General features: G+C 44.8%; 1 protein-coding gene across 3 annotated transcripts in view; it reads left to right on the top strand.

Annotated features, from left to right (window-relative positions):
• PPP2R2B (protein phosphatase 2 regulatory subunit Bbeta) overlaps window positions 1-24,825 on the top strand; it is a 306,610-nt gene that overhangs the window by 198,304 nt on the left and 83,481 nt on the right. For all 3 annotated transcript variants that reach the window (XM_006128562.5, XM_006128563.3, XM_075900292.2), the window contains exon 2: window positions 23,484-23,581. In XM_006128562.5, the coding sequence (XP_006128624.1) occupies window positions 23,484-23,581 (98 nt within the window). The remainder of the gene's footprint in view (window positions 1-23,483; window positions 23,582-24,825) is intronic.

Below are 24,825 nucleotides of genomic sequence, written 5' to 3'. Positions count from 1 at the left end.
CAAGAGAATGCACGCTCCTCTTGCAGATCCGTTTGCAAAGACCCTCTTTCCATCTCTTTTTCATTGCTGGGTTTCTATTCCAGACTGTTTCCTTGTCCCTTCTTGACTTCAGATTGTGATTAAAAACACCAAAATATCTCTGGGTATCCCAGGATGGAGCATGCTGTTTTTATTTGTTCTACCCCCAATTCCCCTTTCCCTGGTTCCTCCTTTTGTCAAAGTTTAGATTCTAGGTTGGTCTGATCTAGTGCTGTACAGTGGAACCATGTGTAAGTGGGTCTTCTACACTCCAACATGAGCCCAAAGAAAGAGTAGTGACTCTGAAAGTCAGTGTCTTCTTTGCTCTCCCTTAATTCCTAAGTGCAGCAGCCCTGAAAAAAATGCAGCTTTCCCCTTTGTGCTGCCTTACTTTGGCCTGCAGGGGCGTTGGAAGCAAAGCTTGATATTTCCAACCCCACCTGAACCATTTGCTAAGAGGGGAGAAAGGAAATACCAGGCATGTAGCCAGTCTTATTTTCCTCCACCAACCTGCAGCGAAGGGTGATAGGAGATCCCAAACATGGCCGGGGGGAGGGGGGGGGGAGACAGACCTTCTTCCCGAGCACGGCTATGTCATAAAGAGGTATAGTCTGGCTCTTTGAATGCCAGTTCTCCACAGCAGGGAAGATGTGGGTTTTAAAAAGAAAATTGGTATAAAGCACCATACAAAGTAAATTGTGCAGTGCTTAAGGATAAATACTTGTCTGATGTTATTCGTTGAATTCTCAATTCATATAGTTACAGCAAGCAAAATCTTTCCAGGACAGTAGGCAGGACTATATTCCTGTGCTTTGGTTAAGATGTTTTGAAATAGTTATCAACATGGGTCAAATCTGCAGAGACATGCTACAGAACTAGCAGATGGAAAGTCTTTAAGATCTGTAGCACTAAAGCATTCTTTTATTTACTACAGGCAGAGAGTTTTGTACTTGCCAGTATGTGCAGCAGTTAGATCTAGGAGTTTTGTCTGATTTGGGGATATTAGCCTTTGCATATCATGCTATGTGACGGCACCATGACAAGAACTGACCACAAACCATGAAATTTGGCTTCAGAAATGAACTTTCAAAGCACAAGGGAGTAAATAAATTCAGATTCTGGACTTTTCATAGAATCATAGAATCATAGAATAATAGGACTGGAAGGGACCTCGAGAGGTCATCGAGTCCAGCCCCCCGCCCTCAAGGCAGGATCAAGCTCCGTCTACACCATCCCTTTTGTTCACTCCATTGACATAAGTCAGTGCTGAAACAAGGATATGGATCCACATTTTCTGCCAAGTTCTCAGATGTTCACTTTTAGGGTTTTTTAGGAGAAAGCATGATGAAGCTGTGATGCTGTGTGACACACGTCGTCACTGATGCAATTAAAATCCTTCAAAGCTTGCTGTTTTGAATCGGGAGACCAGCTGGCATCGGGTATATTCTCAAGAAAATCCTCTACAATAGGATAGCATTACGGTTCTCTGTGTGGCTGCGCAATAATGTTTCAAGGCATTTTGCTGATGAGATCAGATTCTTACTGAGCTTAATGCAGTGGAATTGATTTCTGTTTGCTAACCTATCATTCCCCTCAGTGGGGAAAAATCAATGCAGATCAATCATGTACAATTTTGCATGCCATTAGATCCCAGCTTAACCTCTGTAGTCTCCCCTCACCTCCCACTGTGGACCACACAGTTTGGAAGAAGATTGATTGCATCAGATCATCTGTGCATGACCCTCTGAACCATACTGTGCTCTGTCTGATGAAATGTAGGGAATTAGTTTCTCACCCACACCCTTTTTTGTGGGGGGCAGGGTAATTTTACCCATCCTGGTTCTGGTTAACTTTTCATGGATTTAAATGAAACAGGGGAGATAATCTGCTATTCAGATCTTTTAGAAAACCTCTTATTCCTGTGTACATGGGACCTGATTCTGTTACTCGTGGAGCATACAGCCAAATAGTCCTGCTGAAATCACTATTGAAATGAATGGGTGGAGTAAGGTGCTATTCACAGTGATTAATGGAAACACAATGTGGTGCACAGATCTGAAAGATAAGTTTTATGCTCAGAGGATTGACTCTTCCAAAGTCAACATTAACACACCAATAGCTCCAGGTGATGAAGTATTGCATTTAATTTCTTTGCAAGAATTTCAAAGTTGAACTTCATCATAGTGTCTGGGCATCCTTTGAATAATTTCCGACTTCCCTGATTGTTCACATAAGGTATGTTTACACTACACGCTTATTCTGGAAGAAAAATTCCAAAATAGCTTATTTCAAAATAGCACGTCTACATGCCAAATGCCCATCAAAATAACACTGAGCTATTTTGAAATAGAGCATCCACACTTATTGGACACTGAATCGCATTTAAGGCCACCCGGAAGCACTTCAGGCAGGGCATCAGGACAGCAGTTACTTCCTGGAGCTGCTGCCTGAGGTTATCTGAGGCTCGAGCTTAAAGGGACACCCCTTCCCCTCCCCCCGAACAGCCATGTCTCAGGCTCTTCACCTTTGCCTACATCGCTGAGGGACAGCAAAGCCATTTGTCTGCCTACTGTGGTTGCCTTTGTGGAAACCTCAGTGCTCTAGCCATGGAGCCTCACTACCTCCATGTCCTGGGGACAAGCAAGCATGGGAAGGTGCCGGCCAGTCCTGGAGCACTGGGTCTGGCAGTGGCAGCGTCCCACAGGGAAAGAACTTGTGTCCCTGCCCACTGGAGGAGAGGGGGACAGGGCTTTGGGTGGGGGGCAGGTGAGCGGAAGACATTCCTGCACCTTGGGAGTGGGTGCTGCCCTCAGCATGCGGGCATGCCCGGGTGCCGTGTGTGTGTCCATCCGTCCGTCCATCCAAGTCCCCAGCCTCCTTCTAGTGATGGCTTATGATGGGAGGGAGTATCAGGAGTATGGCAGGCCCCCCAGACCCTGTGAGCAATAGCACAAGCGTCCTCTGTAGCAGCCTCCTGGGGCTGTGCTCCCCAGACTGGCACTCCATGTGCATCCAAGTGCAAAGGCTGCTGCGTGATCTCCATGCCGAGAAGGCTGAGTGAGGTGCATGCCCCAGCCCCTTGCCACCTGCCACATCCACTCGTGTGTATCTAGGGAAAGTAATGACACTCACCTGATGGGGCCTTCCCTGGCTTCGGATGATGCCTGGGAGACATCCAGGGCATGGGGTACTGGCTGCAGGACAAGCATGAGGTCTTGGCTTGTGGATAGGGAGATGGTGCTGGCCTTGTCTGGCTGTGCTCCCGAGGAGGGTGATGACGGGAATCTCCAGCCTTGAGTCCGCTATAGGGTGGGTTGGGCTGGGCTGACCTGTCCTCCTGGATGTGGTGGAGCTGGGAGTATTATGGGCAGGTCTGGGGTGCCGCTCTGGAGTGGGAGCTGTGCTCCCTGGTCCTGGCTTGTGCCTGCCTAAGCTCCTTCACCTTCCTCCTGATCTGCTCCTGGATGTGGCTGTGACCGTTGGTGGCCAGGCTGTCAGCCATCCGGCTGTAGATGTTGGCATTCCTGCATCTGGTGCAGAGAACCCGGAGGTTTGATTCCTCGCCCCAGACCTCAGTGAGTTCCAGGATCTCTGCCCCAGACCAGGAAGGCGCATGTCTCTTTTGGACCCTATCAGGGTCCTGGGAGCTGCCTGAGGCAATGCTGGCAGCCGTGAGGAGCTCGGCTGGAGTGGTGGGCTCAGCCATGGCGGAAGGGAAGGCTGTGGAGGGTCTGGCTGTGTGGCACAATGCGATCAGGACCTGCTTCGTGCCACAAGCCTTAAGGGCTGCAGGCTAAGGGAAGCTATACAGTTGCAATGAGTGTGGACAGAGTGAATTGGAGTAACAGTAATAGGATGAAATTTAATAGTGAGAAGTGTAAGGTTATGCATTTAGGGATTAATAACAAGAATTTTAGTTATAAGCTGGAGACACGTCAGTTGGAAGTAACAGAAGAAGAGAAGGACCTTGGAGTCCTGGTTGATTATAGGATGACTATGAGCCGCCATTGTGACATGGCCATGAAAAAGGCTAATACAGTTTTGGGATGCATTAGGCAAGGTATTTCCAGTCGAGATAAGGAGGTGTTAGTGCCGTTATATAAGGCATTGGTGAGACCCCATTTGGAATACTGTCTGCAGTTCTGGTCTCCCATGTTTAAGAAGGATGAATTCACACTGGAACAGGTACAAAGAAGGGCCACTAGGATGATTCGAGGAATGGAAAATCTGTCTTATGAAAGGAGACTCAAGGAACTTGGCTTGTTTACCTTAACCAGAAGAAGGCTGGGAGGAGATATGTTTCTCTCTTTAACTATATTAGAGGGATAAATGCCAGGGAGGGAGAGGAATTATTTAAGCTCAATACCAGTGTGGACACAAGAACAAATGGATATAAGCTGGCTATTAGGAAGTTTAGACTTGAAATTAGGCGAAGGTTTCTAACCATCAGAGGAGTGAAGTTCTGGAGCAGCCTTCCAAAGGAAGTAGTGGGGGCAAAAGACCTATCTGGCTTCAAGATTAAGCTAGATGGATTTATGAAGGGGATGGTTTGATGAGATAACATGATCTTGGCAATAAATTGACCTTTCACTATCAGTGGTAAATAGGCCTATGGTGCGAAGATAGGAGTTACTATAGAGAACTTTTTTCTGGGTGTCTGGTTGGTGAGTCTTGCCCACATGCTCAGGGTTCAGCTGATCGTCATATTTGGGATTGGGCAGGAATTTTCCTCCAGGGTAGATTGGCAGAGGCCCTGGAGGTTTTTTGCCTACCTCTGTAGCATGGGGCACGGGTCACTTGCGGGAGGATTCTCTGCATCTTGGGGTCTTTAAACCATCGTTTGAGGACTTCAGTATCTGAGATATAGGTGAGTAGTGGGTGGGTGAGATTCTGTGGCTTGCATTGTGCAGGGGGTCAGACTAGATGATCATGATGGTTCCTTCTAACCTTAAAGTCTATGAGAGTGGCCAGCAGAGCACCTGTGGGATTTCCTGGCGTCCCCTTATTTTGAAATAACTCCAGCCACCCTATCTACACACACTTTATTCCGAAATAGCTATTTCGCAATAGGCATTATTTCTCATAAAATGGGTACAGAATCTAGAATAAGCTGCCTGTTTTGAAATTATTTTGAAATAGTGGGCTTGCTTTATAGACGCTCGCAAAGTTATTTTGGAATAATGTCCGTTATTCTGAAATAACGCTGCTGTGTAGATATCCCAGAGGACCATAGCGCTTCTGCTTTTGCCCATGTTTGTCAGTACTGCTTTCGTAAGTGGGGTCCATTCCAAGGGGCACTGAATTGTCTCCACTGCTGATTTAGAAAAGAACCAGCACGGAGAAATGAATCGTGCCTGCTAGGTGGCACTCAGATTGGCAAAAGTGTAAGATTCATGCCTTTGCACTTGTGAGTGATTGTACAAGCAAAACTTCACTTGCAAAACTGAGACCAGGGTAAGGCTTCTTTTAACGATTAAGCTTGAGACTATTTTAACCTTGGTGTTGGTATTTCCATGCTGTTCCTACAAAAACGTGATTGCTCCTACTCATGTTTTTGACCTATGGCCTGCATTCCATATTGCTGCATTTCAGATGTAATTTTAAAAGACAGAAATGAAGAGAGCTCCTTTTGGGCAATAAAGTTCAAAATCTACAATTTCCTGAGCTAGCTAAGGCCTTTAGGCCATAGCTGAGCTTTTGAGCCAGTAAGTCTCCAAAACTGTTTTATACTGACATTTATACTACAATAGTCAAAATATGAACTTGAAGGTTTGATAGGAGGTGTTGGGTGTTTTTTTTAAAGCTTTCTCACTCAAAGCTTCAACAGCCTCCCACAGATTTCGTGGGCCCTGAGATCGTGATTAGGAAAAAGAAATGCTGAGGATCTGTTAATTGGCAAGATCTATGTCAAGTAGCCCCATTAGAAAATACAACCAGACCCTGGTTAATCCCTTTAATTTTTCCATAACCTTCTCATCTTCGTTTCATCTACTTTAACAGCATAAAAATCTCTCTTTGATTCAGGCCATGTACTCCAGTTAATGGAATCCTGCAACATCCCTTTTTTATTACATCCCCACAGCAGGCTGAGGATATTGGGGATTATTGTACAATAACTCAGTCACATTCCTGGTCAATGTGTAGCATCCCTATTCCATTCAACAAATCCATCCATGTCCTCTCTGTATTTGAGGGACTTATGGAGGGGGGGAGACGTGTTTGCAGTGAATTATTATCCCACACTTATCAGCATTAAACTGGATTTGACAACTCATAGCTTGGGATTTGAATGATCTAAATCCTTCATTTGGCAGCCTGGTTTGCTGTTATTTATGGTGCTTCCCAATTTATTATCATCTGCAGACTTGGAGCCTTTGCTTGCTGTGCCATCAGCTGAGTGATTTATACAAATAATAAAAAGATGGGGGCTCCCAGTGCTGAAATCCAGTCCTGAGTCCCTTTTACAGTTCTGCTTTTTCTGCAGGAGTCCCTCCCTCATGAAATATTGTGTCAAATGCCTCCCGTATCAGGACCATACCTGGTAAAATCAGAAGAGGAAGCAGTGCATTAAACAGCCAGACACACGCATCCACCCACAGAGTATTTGTTTGATTAAAAGGTTGGGGCTCATTAAATAAAAACAACAGCCCCACAGGTCTTTGGGAATGAAGTGAAGAACTGGACAAATTCAATTCCATGTGTACACCATAGGCCTAAGTTGGAGGATGCTGGCTGATAGTACTTGATGGAATTTATTGGCCCCAGAGATCTGGTGGTACCACCAAAACAATAGTCAGAGGAGTAAGAAATGCAGAACTAAATGAGAAGTATTAGTGGGGCACTGATGACCTTCTTTGGATTTCCAGTTGTCCCAGATTTCGCAAGATCATCTCCAGTCTTGAGGGCCAATAGATATAAAGTAAAAATCAATTTATCCTAGCTAATCTACTTCACCCTATGTGAATTAGCCCCAATGGTAACCTCTCTTCCTATTGCTCTTTAACACGACCTGCTGCATCTGGAAGAACTTACGTTCCGCAAGTGGAGCCTGTAAAACACCAGCACAGTGCAGTGAGCTTTACGGGTGCTGATAGGAGTTGGGTTTTAATTTAAACATGTACTTCAAACAAAAAAATTGCACATGAAGAAGGAGGTGAGTTAATAGCTCTAGAACAGTAGCGGGCAACCAGTGGTCCGGGGGCCACATACAGCTTCTCAGGATAAACCACTGGCAAGCCGCCAGACAGATTGTTTAGCTTGAGTCTGCAGGTATGGCCACCTGCAGCTCCCATTGTTGGTGGTTGATCACTCCTGGCTAAAGGGACCTGTGGGAGGGAGCACCAGGAGACAGGATGATGAGCTAGGGGGACCTTTGGTCTGTCCCAATATGGCCCAATTTTATGTTCTTACCATCCCTCTCTTATGGACCTGCCCTTGGAAAAACTACAAGGCCCAGTCAACATCTCTCTTAATATCAGTCGAAGGGTAAGGCACTGTGAAATAGGTGGTATTACTGATGTGAGTGCATACTGCAGTGCTATTAATAAGCAGTAATTCCAGATTCTATACTTGTCCATCCTTCCTTCCTTCCTGAAAGTTTATCCTAATTTTGCCTCCTCACCCAATCTGCCATCAACATGTCTTTGCAGTAGTGTGCAATTTTTTTAAAAATGAGCTGATTAACAAAATCTGATCATTGCATTATCCAATAAAAATTAAGGCTGGTGAATGAGCCAGCTGCTATAATCTATGTAAGCTCAAGTGGAAAGGATGCTCTCATCTGCAATTTTCCCTAACTTACACTATGAATCCCTTTTTTATTGTAGATCACAGCATCATGGGCTTTATTGTGACAGTTGCACAAAATGTTTCTTCATATTTCTTTTTATGTGGGAAAATAGACGTGCAGCTTTTACCAGCCTCAACAGATTTTGCACACACCTATCTGTGGATATACATTAGTCTGTTCTGTATCTCCCTAAGGCTCTCATCCTGCCCTTATCTAGTGGGAGTTTTGCCATTGGTTTAATGAAAGAAACAAAATGTCCAGGTCTGTTCTACTGCATTCTGCACAGACTTTTTATAGCATGGTCATCACCACAGTATCTGTGCACTCTCCAGTCATGCATAGGAGTCATGGCTATAAATCAGAAACCCATTGTTTGTTCACTCTCTCCTCCTCTGGGAAGATGAGAGGAGTAGAGTATATTGTTTGTGGTATTTTTTTAATGATTAAATATACTGAGCTCCAACTCTCTGCCCCACTCTTGAGCCTCTCCAAACCCAGAGCCCCCTCGTTCACCCCAAACACCTCATCCCCAGACCTCTCCAAAGCCCCCCCCCCTTCAGTCCAGAGACTGTACTGTCTCCTGCACCTCAACTCCCAGGCCTAAGCCCCTCCACAAACCTGGAGCCTGCTTTTGCGTCGCAAATCTCTCGTCCCTAATCCCTCGTCCCTGGACCCACCCCAGAGCACTCACCCCTCCTGCTCCCCAACCCTCTGCCTCAACCCACAGTCCCATCCTGCATTCCAAATCCCGAATCCCTCACCCCTTAGTTTGAAGCCCCCTCCTGCACACCTTGTCCCCAGCCCCACTCTAGAGCCCATACTCCTAGCTGGAGCCCTCATCCCTCCGACACCCCATCTACGTGCCCCAGCTCATAGCCTCCTGTTGCACCCCAAACCCCTGCCCAAGTTCAGTGAAAGTGAGGGTGGGAGAGAGTGAGCCATTGAGGGAGGGGAAATATAGTGAGTGAGGCTGTGGTCTTGGGGACAGGGCGAGGTTAGGGTGTTCAGTTTTGTGCCAATAGAAAGTTAGCCCCCTTATCTGAGATGCACAGAGAACACTCAGCTCCCACTCGTAGTTCAGTCACCCGCTTGTAGGCAGTCAGGGGTGCAAGACTGGGCTCCACATCGGGACAGGAAGAGCACACCTTCCTCCTACAAAACAGAGGCTCCTTCACAGTCTCCATTACACTGTAGGAGACACAGCCAAACTGCTCCCTTTCAGACTGAGCTGCTTGGAGAATTAAAATCTTCCCCTTAACCTCCATCTTCCTGGGAGGTTTCTTTAATAACTGGCTAGTTTTCTCTTCTTCGTTAGGTTTACTCCTTCTCTTGATGAAAGAATGGTGGAGGGAAGAATGTATTCTTAATGCTGAATAGATATATATTTATATTCTCCCATTTTTCAGATAAAATGGTATCACTGCCGAAGAAATCAAATCCAATCTTCAGTATATTTAGCGTGAAAGCAATAAGGAACATTAATGCACTTCAGAAGGGAGAGGACTGTAGGCTGGTATAGCCTGCTGCTTGGAGAAGGAAGGATCACCATGGAAACTGTTTTCTTCAAATTCCATGCACTCCAGGCACTGAACATGTAGGAAGCAAGGAAAAGAAGGAGGGGAGGGAAAAAAAATCCTTATATCGTCTGTTGTCACAAAAGTGCTGTAGGAGTGTGAGGAGGAACATCTATGAATTATTGATCACATGAATATAAATACATATGAATTCAAATTAATAATTACACTATGCTATCTTTTAAATGAAGGTTGCAATGTAATAGCAGCAGGGCAATTAAAGCGGAGGAGGTTGCTTAAGAGTATCACAAGTTTTCCAGGAAATATCTTTAAAAAGCAGCTAACATGCAACACTGTGCTCATCTCACTTGTTGAAGGAACAGAAAATATTGTCCTACCTAAAACTATAATGATTTTTCACTTGGAGATACATAAGACAGAGCCTGATCTAAATCCTGGTGCAGTCCATAGATAAATGCCTGTTTGATGTCAGTAGTTTTTGTATCAGACTTGACTATCATGGTCTATTTAAGCTGTGGGGTACCTTTTTTCTATCCAGCCAATGACCCATAGTAAAAATCAGTTGGGGGGAGGCAGACATAACTCCATGGATAGGGTGTTAGCAGGTTCTGAGGCTCAGAGCATTCTGTAGGCTGTGGGGTGAAACCAGAAATGAGGGATTCAGGATGTGGGCTGGGTTTCAAGGCTGGGGTAGCAGGTTGAAGTGCAGGAGGAACATGCCCCAAGAGCTGTGCATGGATTTTTCATGGATTCTGGCCCCAGATGTTTTAAATAGTTCTGTTGAGAAAGTAATCTGTTAGGTAGCGGATGCTGTCTGAATTCCTTGCTGCAGCATTGTAAGCTTTTACTTAATTAAAAAACAAAATAGTTTAAATGTTATTTCAGCAGACGGGGGGCTGCAGACAGGGGAGTTTGACAGAGGGAGTCCTAATTTGGTTAGTAAGACCTGCAACACTAATGTCAACACTGCTTCTGTCTTCTCCACCTGTGCTTGTAGCCAGACAGACCACCTGACCATGGATGCCTCTACCCAGATCCTGGTGTGGAAGCGAAGAGTGAGGGGGGATTTGATAGCTGCCTTCAACTTCCTGAAGGGAGGTTCCAAAGAGGATGGAGAGAAGCTGTTCTCAGTAGTGACAGATGGCAGAACAATGAGCAATGGTCTCAAGTTGTGGTGGGAGAGGTCCAAGTTGGATATTAGGAAAAACTATTTCACTAGGAGGGTGGTGAAGCACTGGAGTGGGTTGACTAGGGAAGTTGTGGAGTCTCCATCCCTAGAGGTGTTTAAGTCTTGGCTTGACAAAGCCCTGGCCGGGTTCATTTAGGATATGTCTACACTACCCCGCTAGTTCAAACTAGCGGGAGTAATGTAGTCATCCGCAGTTGCAAATGAAGCCCGGGATTTGAATTTCCCGGGCTTCATTTGCATGAAGCCGGCCGGCGCCATTTTTAAATGCCGGCTAGTTCAGACTCCGTGCTACACGTGGCACGGACTAGCTAGTTCGGATTAGGCTTCTAATCCGAACTAGCTGTACGCCTCATGGAACGAGGTGTACAGCTAGTTCGGATTAGAAGCCTAATCCGAACTAGCTAGTCCGTGCCGCGTGTAGCACGGAGTCTGAACTAGCCGGCATTTAAAAATGGCGCCGGCCGGCTTCATGCAGTTCGAACTAGCGGGGTAGTGTAGACATATCCTTAGTTGGAATTGGTCCTGCCTAGAGCAGGGGGCTGGACTTGATGACCTTCTGAGGTCTCTTCCAGTTCTATGGTTCTATGATTCTATGATTTGCAGGGACTGGGGCTTGCAATTCCCACTTATTGAAATCCAGGCTGGGGAGACCATCCAATGTGAAAGGTGCCTGCTGGTGAAATCTCTCAAGAAGCAGGTGGGAGAGCTATAGGAGCAGGTAGGAAGGCTGAAGAACATCCATATCCACAAGGAATTCCTTGAGAGAATTCATGTAGAGACCGATGAGGAAGCTATTCCATTTCACAAGACTGCTGACACACTGCTGATAGAGGAGGAGGTGGGTCTGACTCAGGGGTGGGGAGGAAGGAATACTGGCTGCTGGTCTCTTCTGGCAGCAGGCAGTGCTCCACCCCATCATGGTTCTGGATACAAGAGATAAGGCATCACCCCCTAAAGCAGAAGAGGAGAAGCCTTGTACCCCAAGGCTGGGAGACCTTCAGCCACCACTGTGAGGAGGAAATGTAGGGTAGTGGTGATTGGAGACTCTCTTCTGAGGGGGTGGAGGCTCCCATCTGTCACCCTGACACATCATCTTGGAGATATGCTGGCTGCTAGGGCCCTGTATCCGAGACATTACGGAGGCATTGTCAAGGATTATCTGGCCCTCTGACTACTGCTCCATGCAGGCACTAATGATACTGCAAGGTGCGATCTTGAGCAGATCAACAGTGACTACAGGGCTCTGGGTGTATGGGTGAAGGAGTATGGAACACAGGTAATGTTCTCTTCAGCCCTTCCTGTCAAAGGTAGGGGCCCAGGCAGAGATAGGGGCATCCTGGAGGTGAATGCCTGGCTGCAAAGATGGTGTTGCAAGGAGGGCTTTGGCTTCCTTGACCACAGGATGCTGTTCCAAGGACTGATAAGCAGGGTTGGGGCTCACCTTTCGAGGAAGGAGAAGAGACTATTTGGAAACGGACTGGCTAACCTAGTGAAGAGGGGTTTAAACTAGGTTCGATGGGGGCAGATGACCAAAGCCCACAGGTAGGTGAAAAACATGGAAACCTGGGAGACGGAGCAGAAATGGGAAGGAACATGGGCTATAATAGCAGAGATAAGAGGGACAAGGCAGAACTGGGGGGCAAAATCAAATCAGTATCTTAAATGGCTATATACAAATACAAGAAGTATGGGTAAGAAGCAGGAAGAACTTGAAGTGCTAATAAATAAACACAACTGTGACATAATTGGTATCACAGAAAGTTGCTGGGATGATACACGCGATTGGAATATTGGTATAGAAGAGTGCAGCTTGCTCAGGAAGGATAAGCTAGGAAAAAAGAGAGGTGGTGTTGCCTTATATATTAAAAATGTATATACTTGGACTGAGGTGGAGATGGGCATAGGAGACAGACTTGTTGAGAGTCTCTGGGTTTGGTTAAAAGGGGTAAAAAAAACAAGGGTGATATCATGCTAGAGGTCTACTACAGACCACCTAGGCAGGCAGAAGAGGTGGATGAGCCTTTTTTTAACAACTAAATATCATCCAAAGTGCAGGATTTGTGGTGATGGGGGATTTCAACTATCCAGACACATGTTGGGAAACTAACACAGCAGGTCCCAGACTGGTACTTGGACTGCATTGGAGACACTTTTTTATTTCAGAAGATTAAGAAAGCTACTATGGGGGAGCTGTTCTTGAAGGCAGATTTTAGTAAACTCAGAGAGCTGGTAGATAAGATCCCATGAGAAGCAAGACTGAGGAAAAACAACTGAAAAGAGTTGGCAGTTTTTTAAAGGGACATTATTAAGGGCCATAAAGCAAACTATTCCGCTGCGTAGAAAAGATAGAAAGTATGGAAGGAGACCACCTTGGATCAACCAGGAGATCTTGTATGACCTAAAAATCAAAAAGACTATAAAAAGTGGAAGCTGGGTCAGAGTACAATGAATGAATATAAACAAATAACACAAGTATGGAGGGGCAAGATTAGAAAGGCAAAGGCACAAAACAAGCTAAATCTAGCTAGCGATATAAAGGGTAACAAGACGACTCTCTACAAATATATTAGAAGCAAGAGGAAGACCAAGGACAGGGTAAGCCCACTGCTCAGTGAAGAGAAACAATAACAGGAAACTTGGAAATGGCAGAGGTGCTTAATGACTTCTTTTTTTGGTTTTCAGCAACAAGTTTGATGGTGATGGGATACTTAACATAGTGAATGCTTGTGGAAATGGGGTAGTTATAGAAGTTTGTAAAAGAGTCTCGACTAGCTCACCACAAAAAGGCTACTGTCGCCCGTGTTTATTGGTCATCCGGGCCAGTCCTGTAGCCCTAGGCACGACCCGTGGCGAAAACCCGCCCTGTCCACAGTCCCTTTTTTATATTAACGAACGCCCGAGGCTGCCTTTCTGGCCAATGGAGTAGGGGGTTCGGGCCCACCCCCTCTCCGAACCCCGGCCGAGGGCCCTGAAGGCAGGGACTCACAGTCCCTCCCTAGCGGATGGGGGAAGTACCCCAAAACACACCCGCTCACGGGCTCCATGACCCCGCCCTGGGCTGCTTCCTACTCCGCCCTTCTTAAGGGCCGGTCCCTTACGCGTATCCCGGCCTCACCTCTCCTTCCTCCTGCTCCCTGGCTTTCCATTTCTCTTCCCCTCCCCCCCCCCATCCGCGGTGCCAGACCCGGTTTTAAATCCCCCGCCGGCCCTGGCCCCATACGTCATCTCCTCCACGCCGCCCAGCAACCCCCCTTCCCCCGTGACGTCACACGCCGGCGCCTCCCTAGCCCCTCCTCTCTGGGCCTCGCCCAGGGGCGCCCCTTGCCCCCCGTCGCTCGCCGTGCCGAGCCCCTGCCCGGCAGTGAGGCCCGCCGGCTCTCCACCCCCCCAGCGTGTCCATCCACCATCGCCCCGGGCACCCCGAGTGCGGGGCGGGAGCGCCCCGTCACAAAGTTAAAATAAAAAAAGAACAAGTTAGAAATTACTTAGAAAAGTTACATGTCTTCAAGTCAGCAGTGCCTGATGAAATGCATCCTAACATACTCAAGGAGCTGATAAAGGAGGTATCTGAGCCTTTAGCTAGCATCTTTGAAATATCATAGAAGTCGGGAGAGATTCCAGAAGACTGGAAAGGACAAATATAGTGCCCATCTATAGAAAGGGAAATAAGAACAACCCAGGAAACTACAGACCAGTCAGTTTAACTTCTGTGCCAGGGAAGATAATGGAGCAAGTAATTAAGGAATTCATCTTCAAACATCTGAAAGATAATAAGGTGATAGGTAACAACCAGCATGGACTTGTAAAGAACAAATCACGTCAAACCAATCAGGTTTCTTTGAAGGATATCAAGCCTTGTGGATGTGGTATACCTAGACTTTAATAAGGCATTTGACATGGTCTCACATGATTTCTTATCAATAAACTGGGGAAATGCAACTTAGTTGGGGCTACCATCTATAAGGTGGATGCGTAACTGGCTGGATAACCGTTCTGAGAGAGTAGTTATTAACGGTTCACAATCAGGCTGGAAGCGCATAACAAGTAGGGGTCTGCAGGAGTCTGTTTTGTGACCAGTTCTGTTCAATATTTTCATTGACAATTTTAGATGATGGCATAGAGAGTATGATTATTAGGTTTACAGATGATACCAAGCTGGGAGGGGTTGCAAATGCTTTGGAGGATAGGGTCAATATTCAAAATCAAGTGGATGAACTAGAGAAATGGTCTGAGGTAAATAGGATGAAGTTTAATAAGGAGAAATGGAAAAGTACTCCACTTAGGAAGGAACAATCAGTTTCTCACACACAAATGGGAAGCGACTGTCTAGGAAAGTGTACTGCAGAAAGGGGTTTAGGGGTCATAGTGTGACACAGTTGTAAAAAAAGCAAACATGATTCTAGGATATATTAATAGAAATGTTGGGAGCAAGACAAAAGAAGTAATTCTTCTGCTCTACTATCTACCAGATACTAGAGATAAGAGTAATGTAGCTGTTTCACTTTTCAGGGACTAATGTAGACATTTTTTATCCATGCATCCCCAAACAAACTTTACTTCAATATAAAGGTTTCAATAAATCCTAAATTTCCAAGTGCAACTTGGTCAAAATCACTGAGTTTGTCTTATTTTCTTGTTATAAGGGAGAAAACTGCAGACTCCTGCCAGTTCTTGACACAAAAGCATAGTGGTGGTGTTAGCAGTTTGAGCTGAGATTTGAATATAAAATGGGGATTGTAGGCCTGGTCCATGGCACACTAATTCAGTGGATATTGGACCAGACCCCCAATTCTTTGTTTGATATTGCAAAAGAGGGCCCTGGTTCTATATTAAGATCCTCAAACTTCTTAGCAAACTTGGGCTGGATTGTGAGTTAACAGATCTGAAACTAAAGGGTATGTCTACACTTGCACCCTAGTTTGAACTAGGGATGCAAATGCAGGCATTCGAAATAGTCAATGAAGTGAGGATTTAAATATCCTGTGCTTCATTAGCATGATCTCGCTGGTGCGTTACTCCGAATGCCAGCTGATTCTAAAGTGAAAGTGCACGCCGGGACACGTTAGTTCGAACCAAACCGCTCAGTTCGAACTAACGTTACTCATTTTTTTTATATTTAAATCCCCGCTTCATTGACTATTTCCAGTGCTTGCATTTGCATCCCTAGTTCGAACTAGGGTGCAAGTGTAGACATACCCTAAGCCAGAGGTCCCCAACCATTTAAGGTTGCCAGGCGCCAGGGGGCGTGCCGTTCGCCAGAGGACGGGGACACTTGTGTGCCCGGGGGTGCCCCCCCCCAAGTGCCGTGCGCCCAGTGCTCACCGTGCGCCATGCTCCTAGGGCCGGCTCTGGCACCATGCATGCGCCACGTGCCCAAGGCCAGGCCAGCCCCAAGCACTTGGCGGGTGCACACAAATGCACCACTGCCCTAAGTGACACCTCCGTGGGCTAGGCTTTCCTTGTAAAAGTTTAGCAGATCACTGGTTTGCCTTGTGCTTTGCTATCACAGTTTATTTCATCTTTTAGATCAGTTATTAAAATGTTTCTGTAAATAACTGCGCTGGAAATGAACCAGATCAACTTGATATTTTCTTCTTTTTGCTTGTTTTACTTCCATGCAGTTGCCACTAGAATAGCCACTGTCCCCCTTATGTAAGAATTTTTATGGCATCATCCACTCCCAGCCAGTCAAATGAATAAACGCAAGGCAAAACAGTGGGTGGAGTTATTTAGCAAGTCACAGAGAGGTACATTGTGCTCAGTGTTATTGATCTAGTAGTAGTTTTCTTTAATAAAAACTTTCAGTGTTTCTCTACAGCGGCATGCAGCTGGAGCTGGTGCTGGCAATATGTATGAACCTGATCCTTGAACACCGTGCTTCATCCATGACTGAAGTCTGTGAATAAAGTAAACTATGCTACAGCTCAGCCCCTACTCTGCATCATTAAGGTCTTTAGCCCTGCATGCATAAGGGTGAGAGATTGTAAGGAGATCATGGAGCAGGGCATAGTGTAGAGTCTTTGCCCTCATCTGAATGCAAACCCTGCATAACGCAAACCAACAAAGGGTTAAAAAAGAAAAAAATCAGCCTTTTATATCATTCTTGATTATTTTATTAATTCCCATTTACTCTTATGTGTTCCTACCCTCTGATCGCTCTCCCGCAGCTCTTTCAAATCCCCTGTCAGTGCCAAGGGGCATGCTTGAGTGACAGGAACTTACCCATACATTGTTATACTTCCTGAGAACTACCAATGTCCATACAAATCATTATACAGGAATGTAAACCCAAGGCCAGGAAAAAAAATTACCTTTACATCAATTTCACAGGGCATCACATGTTCTAGTAACCTGGACATTCTATCTCACCACTCCAGCCTCCCTATAAATCTTTGACAAGTATAGGCAAGGCATTTTTTTTTCACCTTGACTCTCCTGTTTCTATCCACCAAAACTTCGTAATGATGAGAGAATCACTCAGAAGGAGGTTCTGGGAGGTCATACTGCTCGGCTGTGTCTACACTGGGCCACTTATTCCGGAAAATCAGCCGCTTTTCCAGAATAAGCTGCGAGCTGTCTACACTGGCCCTTGAATTTCCGGAAAAGCAACGACGCTCTACTGTACAAAATCAGCGGCTATTCTGGAAAAACTACGCTGCTCCCGCTCGGGTATAAGTCCTTATTCCGGAACACTGTTCCAGAAAAGGGCCAGTGTAGACAGCCCAGTAGTCTTTTCCGGAAAAAAGCCCCAATCACGAAAATGACGATCGGGGCTCTTTTCCGGAAAAGCGCGTCTACATTGGCCACAGATGCTTTTCCGGAAAAAGGGCTTTTCCGGAAAAGCAGCCTGCCAATGTAGACGCTCTTTTTCCGGAAATACTTATAACGAAAACTATTCTGTTTTAAGCATTTCCGAAAATTCATGCCAGTGTAGACACAGCCCTCATGTATCAGTAATCTTGTTGTATATTTATTGTTTAGTTAAGGTGCTGTGCTAGAAATAGGAGCTGCACACAAAAGGAAAATGTTACAGCACCACACAAAGTTTTTGGTCATTTCCAATCTGGGTTGCATATGAGCTGGTGATATAAAGTCAAAGTCTGTTTCCCATATTATCCATCCCCTGAGCCATCCAATCCCCTTGTAGCATCAGCATTAAATTCAGGAATAGAGTGTAAATCTGCGTTTTAGGGACTGTTCAGGAACTGTACAAGTGTAGAAAGGAGGATGGTCTTGCAGTTAGGCTACAGGACTCAACTGGGGAGATGTATAGCCACAACCAAGTCACTTAGGTTACAGAGTTACACTTAGGTCTACACTCACGCAGTTATATAACTTTATTCTCTTACAGTTGTACAAAGCACTTCACACCACTATAACTGCATCCACATTAGGTGTTCTATTGGTGTAACTATTTTGTTTTTAAAAAAATCACCTCTCTAATTATGGTAGTTAAGCACCAAATCTCTCTGTCTTGGTTCCATATCTGTATAATGGGGATAATAATTGTCCTGTAGCTCATTTATCTAAGGTGCGTAAGGTATGAATAATACACATTTGTCTCCCTTACTTAAAAAAAAAAAAAAAAGAGAGAGATATTTCTCGTGAATGTTGAATGGACCAAGTAGTTCATCCATATCCAACTGAGTTATTTTGGCTTTCCACTGGTGTAAATGAGAGTGGAATTTGGTGCCTCTCTATTGAGGTTCATCCCTTTTGTGAGAGTTGGTGGCAGATGGTTAAAATCTTAATAGCACATTTGACTACCCACAAGCCCAGGTTGAAGCAGAAGGGCTCCATATAATAGAATAGAAATGCTTCACCTTACTGCTTTCCGATGCATTGCTGGCCAGGCCATCCTCCCTGCCACTCGGTTGATTCATATGTGTTCGCAGAGATGGGGTGTTGTGTACCACAATCCTCTTGGGTTTTTTTGCTACAGTGCCGGCTCTTTGTTAAATGAAATATTATCTCTAAATCTATTCACAGCAAGCAAACGTTATAAATGAATCAAGACAAACTTCAGAAAGCTTCACGTGTCATTGCAATTATGCTTAATGCTGGAGAGACGGGGCAATGTGGGGAAGATGTGTGAATATTAATAGAAGCAGCATGGAGTTCGTTACTCACCTGCCTGCTGCCATCTGGACTGTCACAGCTCAGTAAACATGGTGGGCTCTTTGCACATTATCAGAGAGTGATTGGATCCTTAAGCGAATGGAAGGATCCCTATGAAGACATAAAACAGTGGACATGATGAATAAATTATAGATGGCTTTGTGTCCCCAGCATTGAGAAGGGGCAACCAAGTCCCATCAGGCACATTCTTGGGTGATGGACAGGAAACCATAGGGCAGCTGTGAATCTCCAATAAGCAGTCATGGCATCTCTCCACAGGGCATGGGAGGTAGCTGGTGGCCTGGCTATCTTTGTAAAATGTCACATAGGCTCTATGAGGACACCAAAGTGAATAAAGACCACCTTAAATAAGAATTGCTGGGGCAGGAGGATTTGGTTGCCTTGATAAGCAGATCACCTAGAACAGGGATGGGCAAATTCTGGCCTGTGGGCCAGATCCAATCCACAGAATTAGTCCCTGGCGGTACCCCACCTCTATACATACTTGTGCCAGGTATTGGGCAATTGCAACTCTCATTGGCCGAGGATCGCCTTTGTGGCCAATAGGTGTCCTGCGAAGCAGTGTCCCAGTCCATGCCCCTTTCCTCCAGCTGAGAACAGCGATCTGTGGCCAATGAGAGTTGCACTCACCTGATACCTATGGAGGTGCAGGTAAATATAACAGCAGTGGCCCACCAAGGTTTAATCCTGGGGGCAGTCTACCCCTGACCTAGGAGAAGGGACACTCCCATTTCAAATCAATGGTGTCAGGCTGAGAGAGCCAACCTGTAAAGCTTGTCCAGTAAGAGATACTATTGTGAACTTATGTTCATGTCAGGTATACCTCAGAGAACAGGGCCATGTGCAACAGCCTTACCCTACTCTGATAACTGAGCAAGAGCTGCTATAGCTAAAGAAATTGGTAGGTTGGCCTTTACAATAATTGTGGACTGAAGATGATTGAGGGGGACGCCAAAGACTTGATATGTGGACTGGATATCCGCGGACCGTAGCAAGTCCAGTTTGCATGACAGTTACATGTATATTCATGCATTGTAAAAGTCTCTGACCCACAATAAGGAATTGTCAAGAAAGAGGAAGGTCTTGTGTCCCTAGCCTCCTTCCACACTGGAAGACTTTTTTTTTCTTGCTTGTTACTCATGGATCATAATCTTCCCTATGTTAATATTGAAAAGTAGTGGATCGCTGAACAGAAAGGTGGTCAGGAGAATGATACGCACAGTAAGGACTATAAATGGTGGTTAGTCCACCAGGATTTGTGAGTTGGACATAGCATGGAATAGATGAGTGAGATACCAAATTTGGTCTTTTCCCGTTGATGTTGGGTTGCAATAGTGAAGCTAGGACCTGAGACTAACCCTACCTGTGGCTGTTCTCTTTTACTCCAGCTCCTGAAGTCCCTTCATCATTCTAGCCAGATTGTGGAGATCTGATTTATACTGAATTTTTTAGTGACAGAGGTTTGTCCTTAAAGCACTGGAGACGCTAGAGCTACAAGTGAATCCTCAGGCCCTAGACTTAATCTGAACATAATTGGCTTTGGTAAGAACATGTTGACTTGGATGAGGAAAACACACTGTTTCAGTCCAGTCTGGTAGAAACTTAATGCATGACTGAAATGGACTGTCCTCGTGGGGAGGAGAAGAATCATCTCTTTTTCAGCCATCTGTGAGGCTCGTTGGGAATGGTTTCTCAGCTTGTTAGGCCACCTGGCACCAGCCAGATCCCGGCAGAGAAATAAGGCGAGAATAACCAAACCTACTGAATTCTAGTGAAATGGGTCAATGACTCTAAACTTGTTTAGAGTGGGCCAGATTTCTTGTGATGTATATTGAAGCTATTGTTGTGCCACAGGGCATAAATCGGAAGGTGTTTTGTCCAGTGAATGGCAAAGAATAGAGGCAGTTTATGTGAGTTCAGTGGAGCCAGTGTGAGGACAAGAACAGAAATCATGGGGTGCAATATTTAAGCTGATTGAGCAAATCAGGAAAATTAGAACCTGAGAAGAGAGCAGCGGCTTCCCAGTCTGAAATACCATTTACAAAGCTATGTTTCTGGGTTTCTGGCCAGAACTCTTGAGGATATTTTTTTGCTGGATGGCATCTTAATGCACATGGTAGAAGTCATATAACCAACACTGACAATGTTTTCTGAAGTGTGCAGTATTTGTGCATCTTTCTGTCTGATCCATTTAGTACCTTCCTCATATGTATTTTGATTGTGTCTTATATGTAGCGTTGCTAGGTATCCTGTTTTGAACCGGACAGTCCAGTATTTGAGCTTTCTGTTTGGGAAACAAATGGAGAATATATAAATGTCCGATATTTTCTAAATCAGATGTAATGTAGATTATGATGTAATGTCAGGTGTGTCTGGTATTTTTGTTGAAACCATCTGGCAGCCCTACTTATATGTTGGGATCCAATTCAATACTGACATTTATTTAGATGTTTTTCACGTGTCTCAGACCCTAGGTGCATTACAGTAAAACACAAATTTTCATCCAGTAAAGTATATGCTAAAAACAATTAGAGGAGCTCTTCTGATATCTACAGCCCATATAGAGGGGTCAGAAAAGCACCCCCATTCAGAGCACCATTTGAACACCTGCTTATCTTTAAGCATTCAAATGACATTTGATTGTATATACTAGGGATGCAAATAAGCCTCACTCCTAATGGGTGAGGTTCCAGTTAACTTGTAGGGGCCGGAGCAGCTCCTGTCCGCTCAATCCCCATGAGCCCTGCTGGAGCAGCCCCTGTCTGTGGCAGGCCTGGCCCTGCCATTCTCCGTCCCCCCCGCCCATTTCCTGTGCCTCAGGTTACTTATTGGCTCCCTGGGAAGCCTGCAGCGAAGCCTCTTCCCTGGGAACGGGACTGGCAGCAGCCTTGGCTGGCCTGTTTCCAGGGAGGCGACTTTGCTGTGGGTTAAATTTTTAAATTCATGTTTACAACCCTAGTATATATGCAGCAAGTGTGCACATACATATGTATAAGGCATGTGGGTATATGTGCTTATGAGAAGTATTTTGTTTAGATACGCACACACTCAGAGATTACATAAATAAGGTATGAAAAGAGAAATTAAAGTTCAGTAAAACTTACTTTCACATGAAAGATCTGCATACCAACACCTAAAACAAAGTATCTTTAAAAGATTTCCTTTAGCTAACTGCTAGGTTTGAGACCGTGTCCCCCCGCCCACCCCTGCTCAGCGTACTGTTTTGCTTTTGCTAAATGCTTCACTCAAGGATAATCCATGAAGGCCAGGCAGTAGGAGAATAACTATAGTAGAATTAACCTCTGACATTCTTCTAAAAATAGTCCTAATAAATCCAATCACTGGTAGTTGTCTCGCCTGCTTTGCCTCAGGGGTAAACACCACCGAGTAAAGCCTGTAAAGCATGGCATTCTCAGATTGTTACCCCCTAAATAAATTACTGGTTCCTGTCTGTTTCCTTGTTTCTCACACATTAGGACAATTTGCCTCACTCTAATATTGACCACATGGCCTTGTTCACACACACAACTTTTCTTTTGACGATTATATGGAACTGCAGCACTTTGGGGAGATGAGATGGCAATGGAGTGGAGAGCCTTTCCTCTGTTTACTCCAGGGGTGTCCAAACTTTTTTCAAAGAGGGCCAGATTTGATGAAGTGAACATGCGTGAGGGCCGACCATTTTGCCTGACATTCTTTGAACCATTAAAATTAAATGCAAATTAACTATTTTATGCAAAGTTTATTGCAAACGGCATACTTTTCATTTCGTCACATGGATGACAAATCTAAACAGGTGTTAAATCACTCTGCCTTTCATATCTGAAGGCCAGATGAAAAAAAAATCCAGGAAGCTGAAATATATGTCAGGAACATTGTAAAGTACATTACATATTATTGGTAATAAAGGTTGTCTGTCAACTTTTAAGTTCAAAAACTATGAACAGGAACATAACACCAAGTATACATGTTGTGTCCAAATATATTTATAACTGATTTAGACCAACTGACATTAACTGAGATTTTACAATGTATTCATCTCAATACATATGGATTCATTGGGGGCCATAAAAGATAGATATTGCTAAATTACCTGTGGGGCCGTATTAAACCGGAACACGGGCCGCAATTGGCCCGCGGGCCGGACTTTGGACATGCCTGGTTTACTCTGAAGTACAAAATGGGGGATCTCCAACTAGCACATGTCTAAGGCTGTTTTGCCCTGTAGCTTTGAATGGGGGAGAATGCAGTGGTATCCAGCAGGGTCCCCCATGTGCTTCATCCTCTCTGACTCTGCAGAGATGGGAGCTAGCAGAGCTTTCCAAGTGTCAGAGGAAGTGGAGCGAGCATAGGAAGGAATATGTGGATCTGAATGAGAACACATTCACTTAAGCCTGCATAGGATGTTTTGTGGGATTTTTATTGAGCACAAAATGGGTCATAATTCCAAAATCTGAATATAAATCTAGACCCAAAAGCCTCCCAGAGTTTGGGTTTGGTATTGCTTTAGGATAACACCACTAGGGAGCCACAAAAGTTACTTACAAGGTATGAATCCAATTCTTAGTGTTTCAGAACACCATATGTTTGTATCATGTTTTAGCTCATGCCCATGGCTGGTAAACTGTTAGACAAAATTCCATGAGCATGTTTGTATATAACTAGAACTATAAGGACTCTGGAAACTTTTCTGGGGCAACAAAACACTGACAATACATTTTTTCCTTAACTGCACAGAGAATGGTATCTTATAGATGCCCATGAAAAGCCAGTCTGCAGTTACTTAAATTTCCTTTGTCTTCTTTTTTTTCAGCTGACATTATCTCTACAGTAGAATTCAACCACACAGGAGAATTACTAGCGACAGGGGACAAGGGGGGTCGAGTTGTAATATTTCAACGCGAGCAGGAGGTAAGTGCTAGTGAATGCAAAATGCCTATTTTATCCTTTTAAAAGAAGCTTCCTGCTGCTCCCTAATCCTCGTGTGTCACTCTTCCCACCAGTTCTTTTCTGGCAAACAGGCCATTACCCAAAATGGGACCGGATTCCTCTCAGAAAGCACCTTCAAAATGTTGCATTTTCTGCATCGTTTTTCTTTCATTGCACTCATTGGGAACCTAATGCAAATTGGATCAAGCTGCCACATTTACAAACTCCGGTGGTCCTAATTGTGTCATTTGCCAAACCAGATATTGCTCTTTGAACTTTGCTCCTTTCATCCAAATTTGGCAAGATCAGTGAACTGTCTCATGTTCATAGTCTTGCTTTGATTTGTACCAGATTGCATTTAGCATGTTAGAATTCTGTAAACATAACTAGCCTCCTTCTAATCTCCATTTCACCTTTTTTTTTTTTTTTTTTTTTTTTTTTTTAAACATGGATAAAATGCTACAGGCGTCAGTGGAATTGTGCCTGATATACACTGGTGTCAGTAAGAACACAGCACAGTCTAATGGTTGGTGTAAGAGCCCCTAAAATTGAAAGCCAGAATTGCCATTTCCCTACTTAAACCACCAATAACATGTATAGGGCCTTGCACTCCCCTTCAGTGTAAGATGTGGAAGGAGGAAAGAGTCAAAGAGGGAAAAAAAGTCTTTGTGAGCACACAAACTTTGCGATGTGCTTTCTCTGGAGAATCCTTCTCTGTCATTTCTGCTTGGTTGAAGTTGTGTGGCTCAGAGAAGAGAGCGATAACAAGTTGGACAGGGAAGAGGATTAGTTGCTTTTTGTGGCATGATCCCCTGGTATAGACCAATAGTCTCATTAGAATAACTGTCAGAAGTGAATGCTCTTGAAGCAATATTTGCTTCTTCTCTGGGCTTTCCCCAATGACTGGGTGCAGCCAGGGCAAGTTAGTAGCAGTGCAGAATAGCCCAAAGAGTAGTCAATGGGGGCAGTCCACAAGAGAAGTGAGTTTGACTCAATTGGCCATCATTGCCTCAAGAGTCCCTTCCCTATAAAACAAGATTTGTGACGTGCCAAGAGTTATGGAGGGATGCTTGCACAGTATCTGGCAGAACTGTAATGGATTCTCGGCCTTGCTGGTTTGAGTATACCACTTCCAGTGACACCAAAAACTTCTACATCTGCTGCTGCCTAGATGTATAAGACTCATCAAGGTGATTGTTGGACATATACTTTACCTCAGAAATGGC

The sequence above is a fragment of the Pelodiscus sinensis genome, chromosome 16 (assembly GCF_052426305.1).
Source record: "Pelodiscus sinensis isolate ZL-2025 chromosome 16, ASM5242630v1, whole genome shotgun sequence".
NCBI classification, from domain to species: Eukaryota; Metazoa; Chordata; order Testudines; family Trionychidae; genus Pelodiscus; species Pelodiscus sinensis.
The sequence above is the reverse complement of the archived record's forward strand: the minus strand, read 5'-3'. Positions and strand labels throughout refer to the sequence as shown.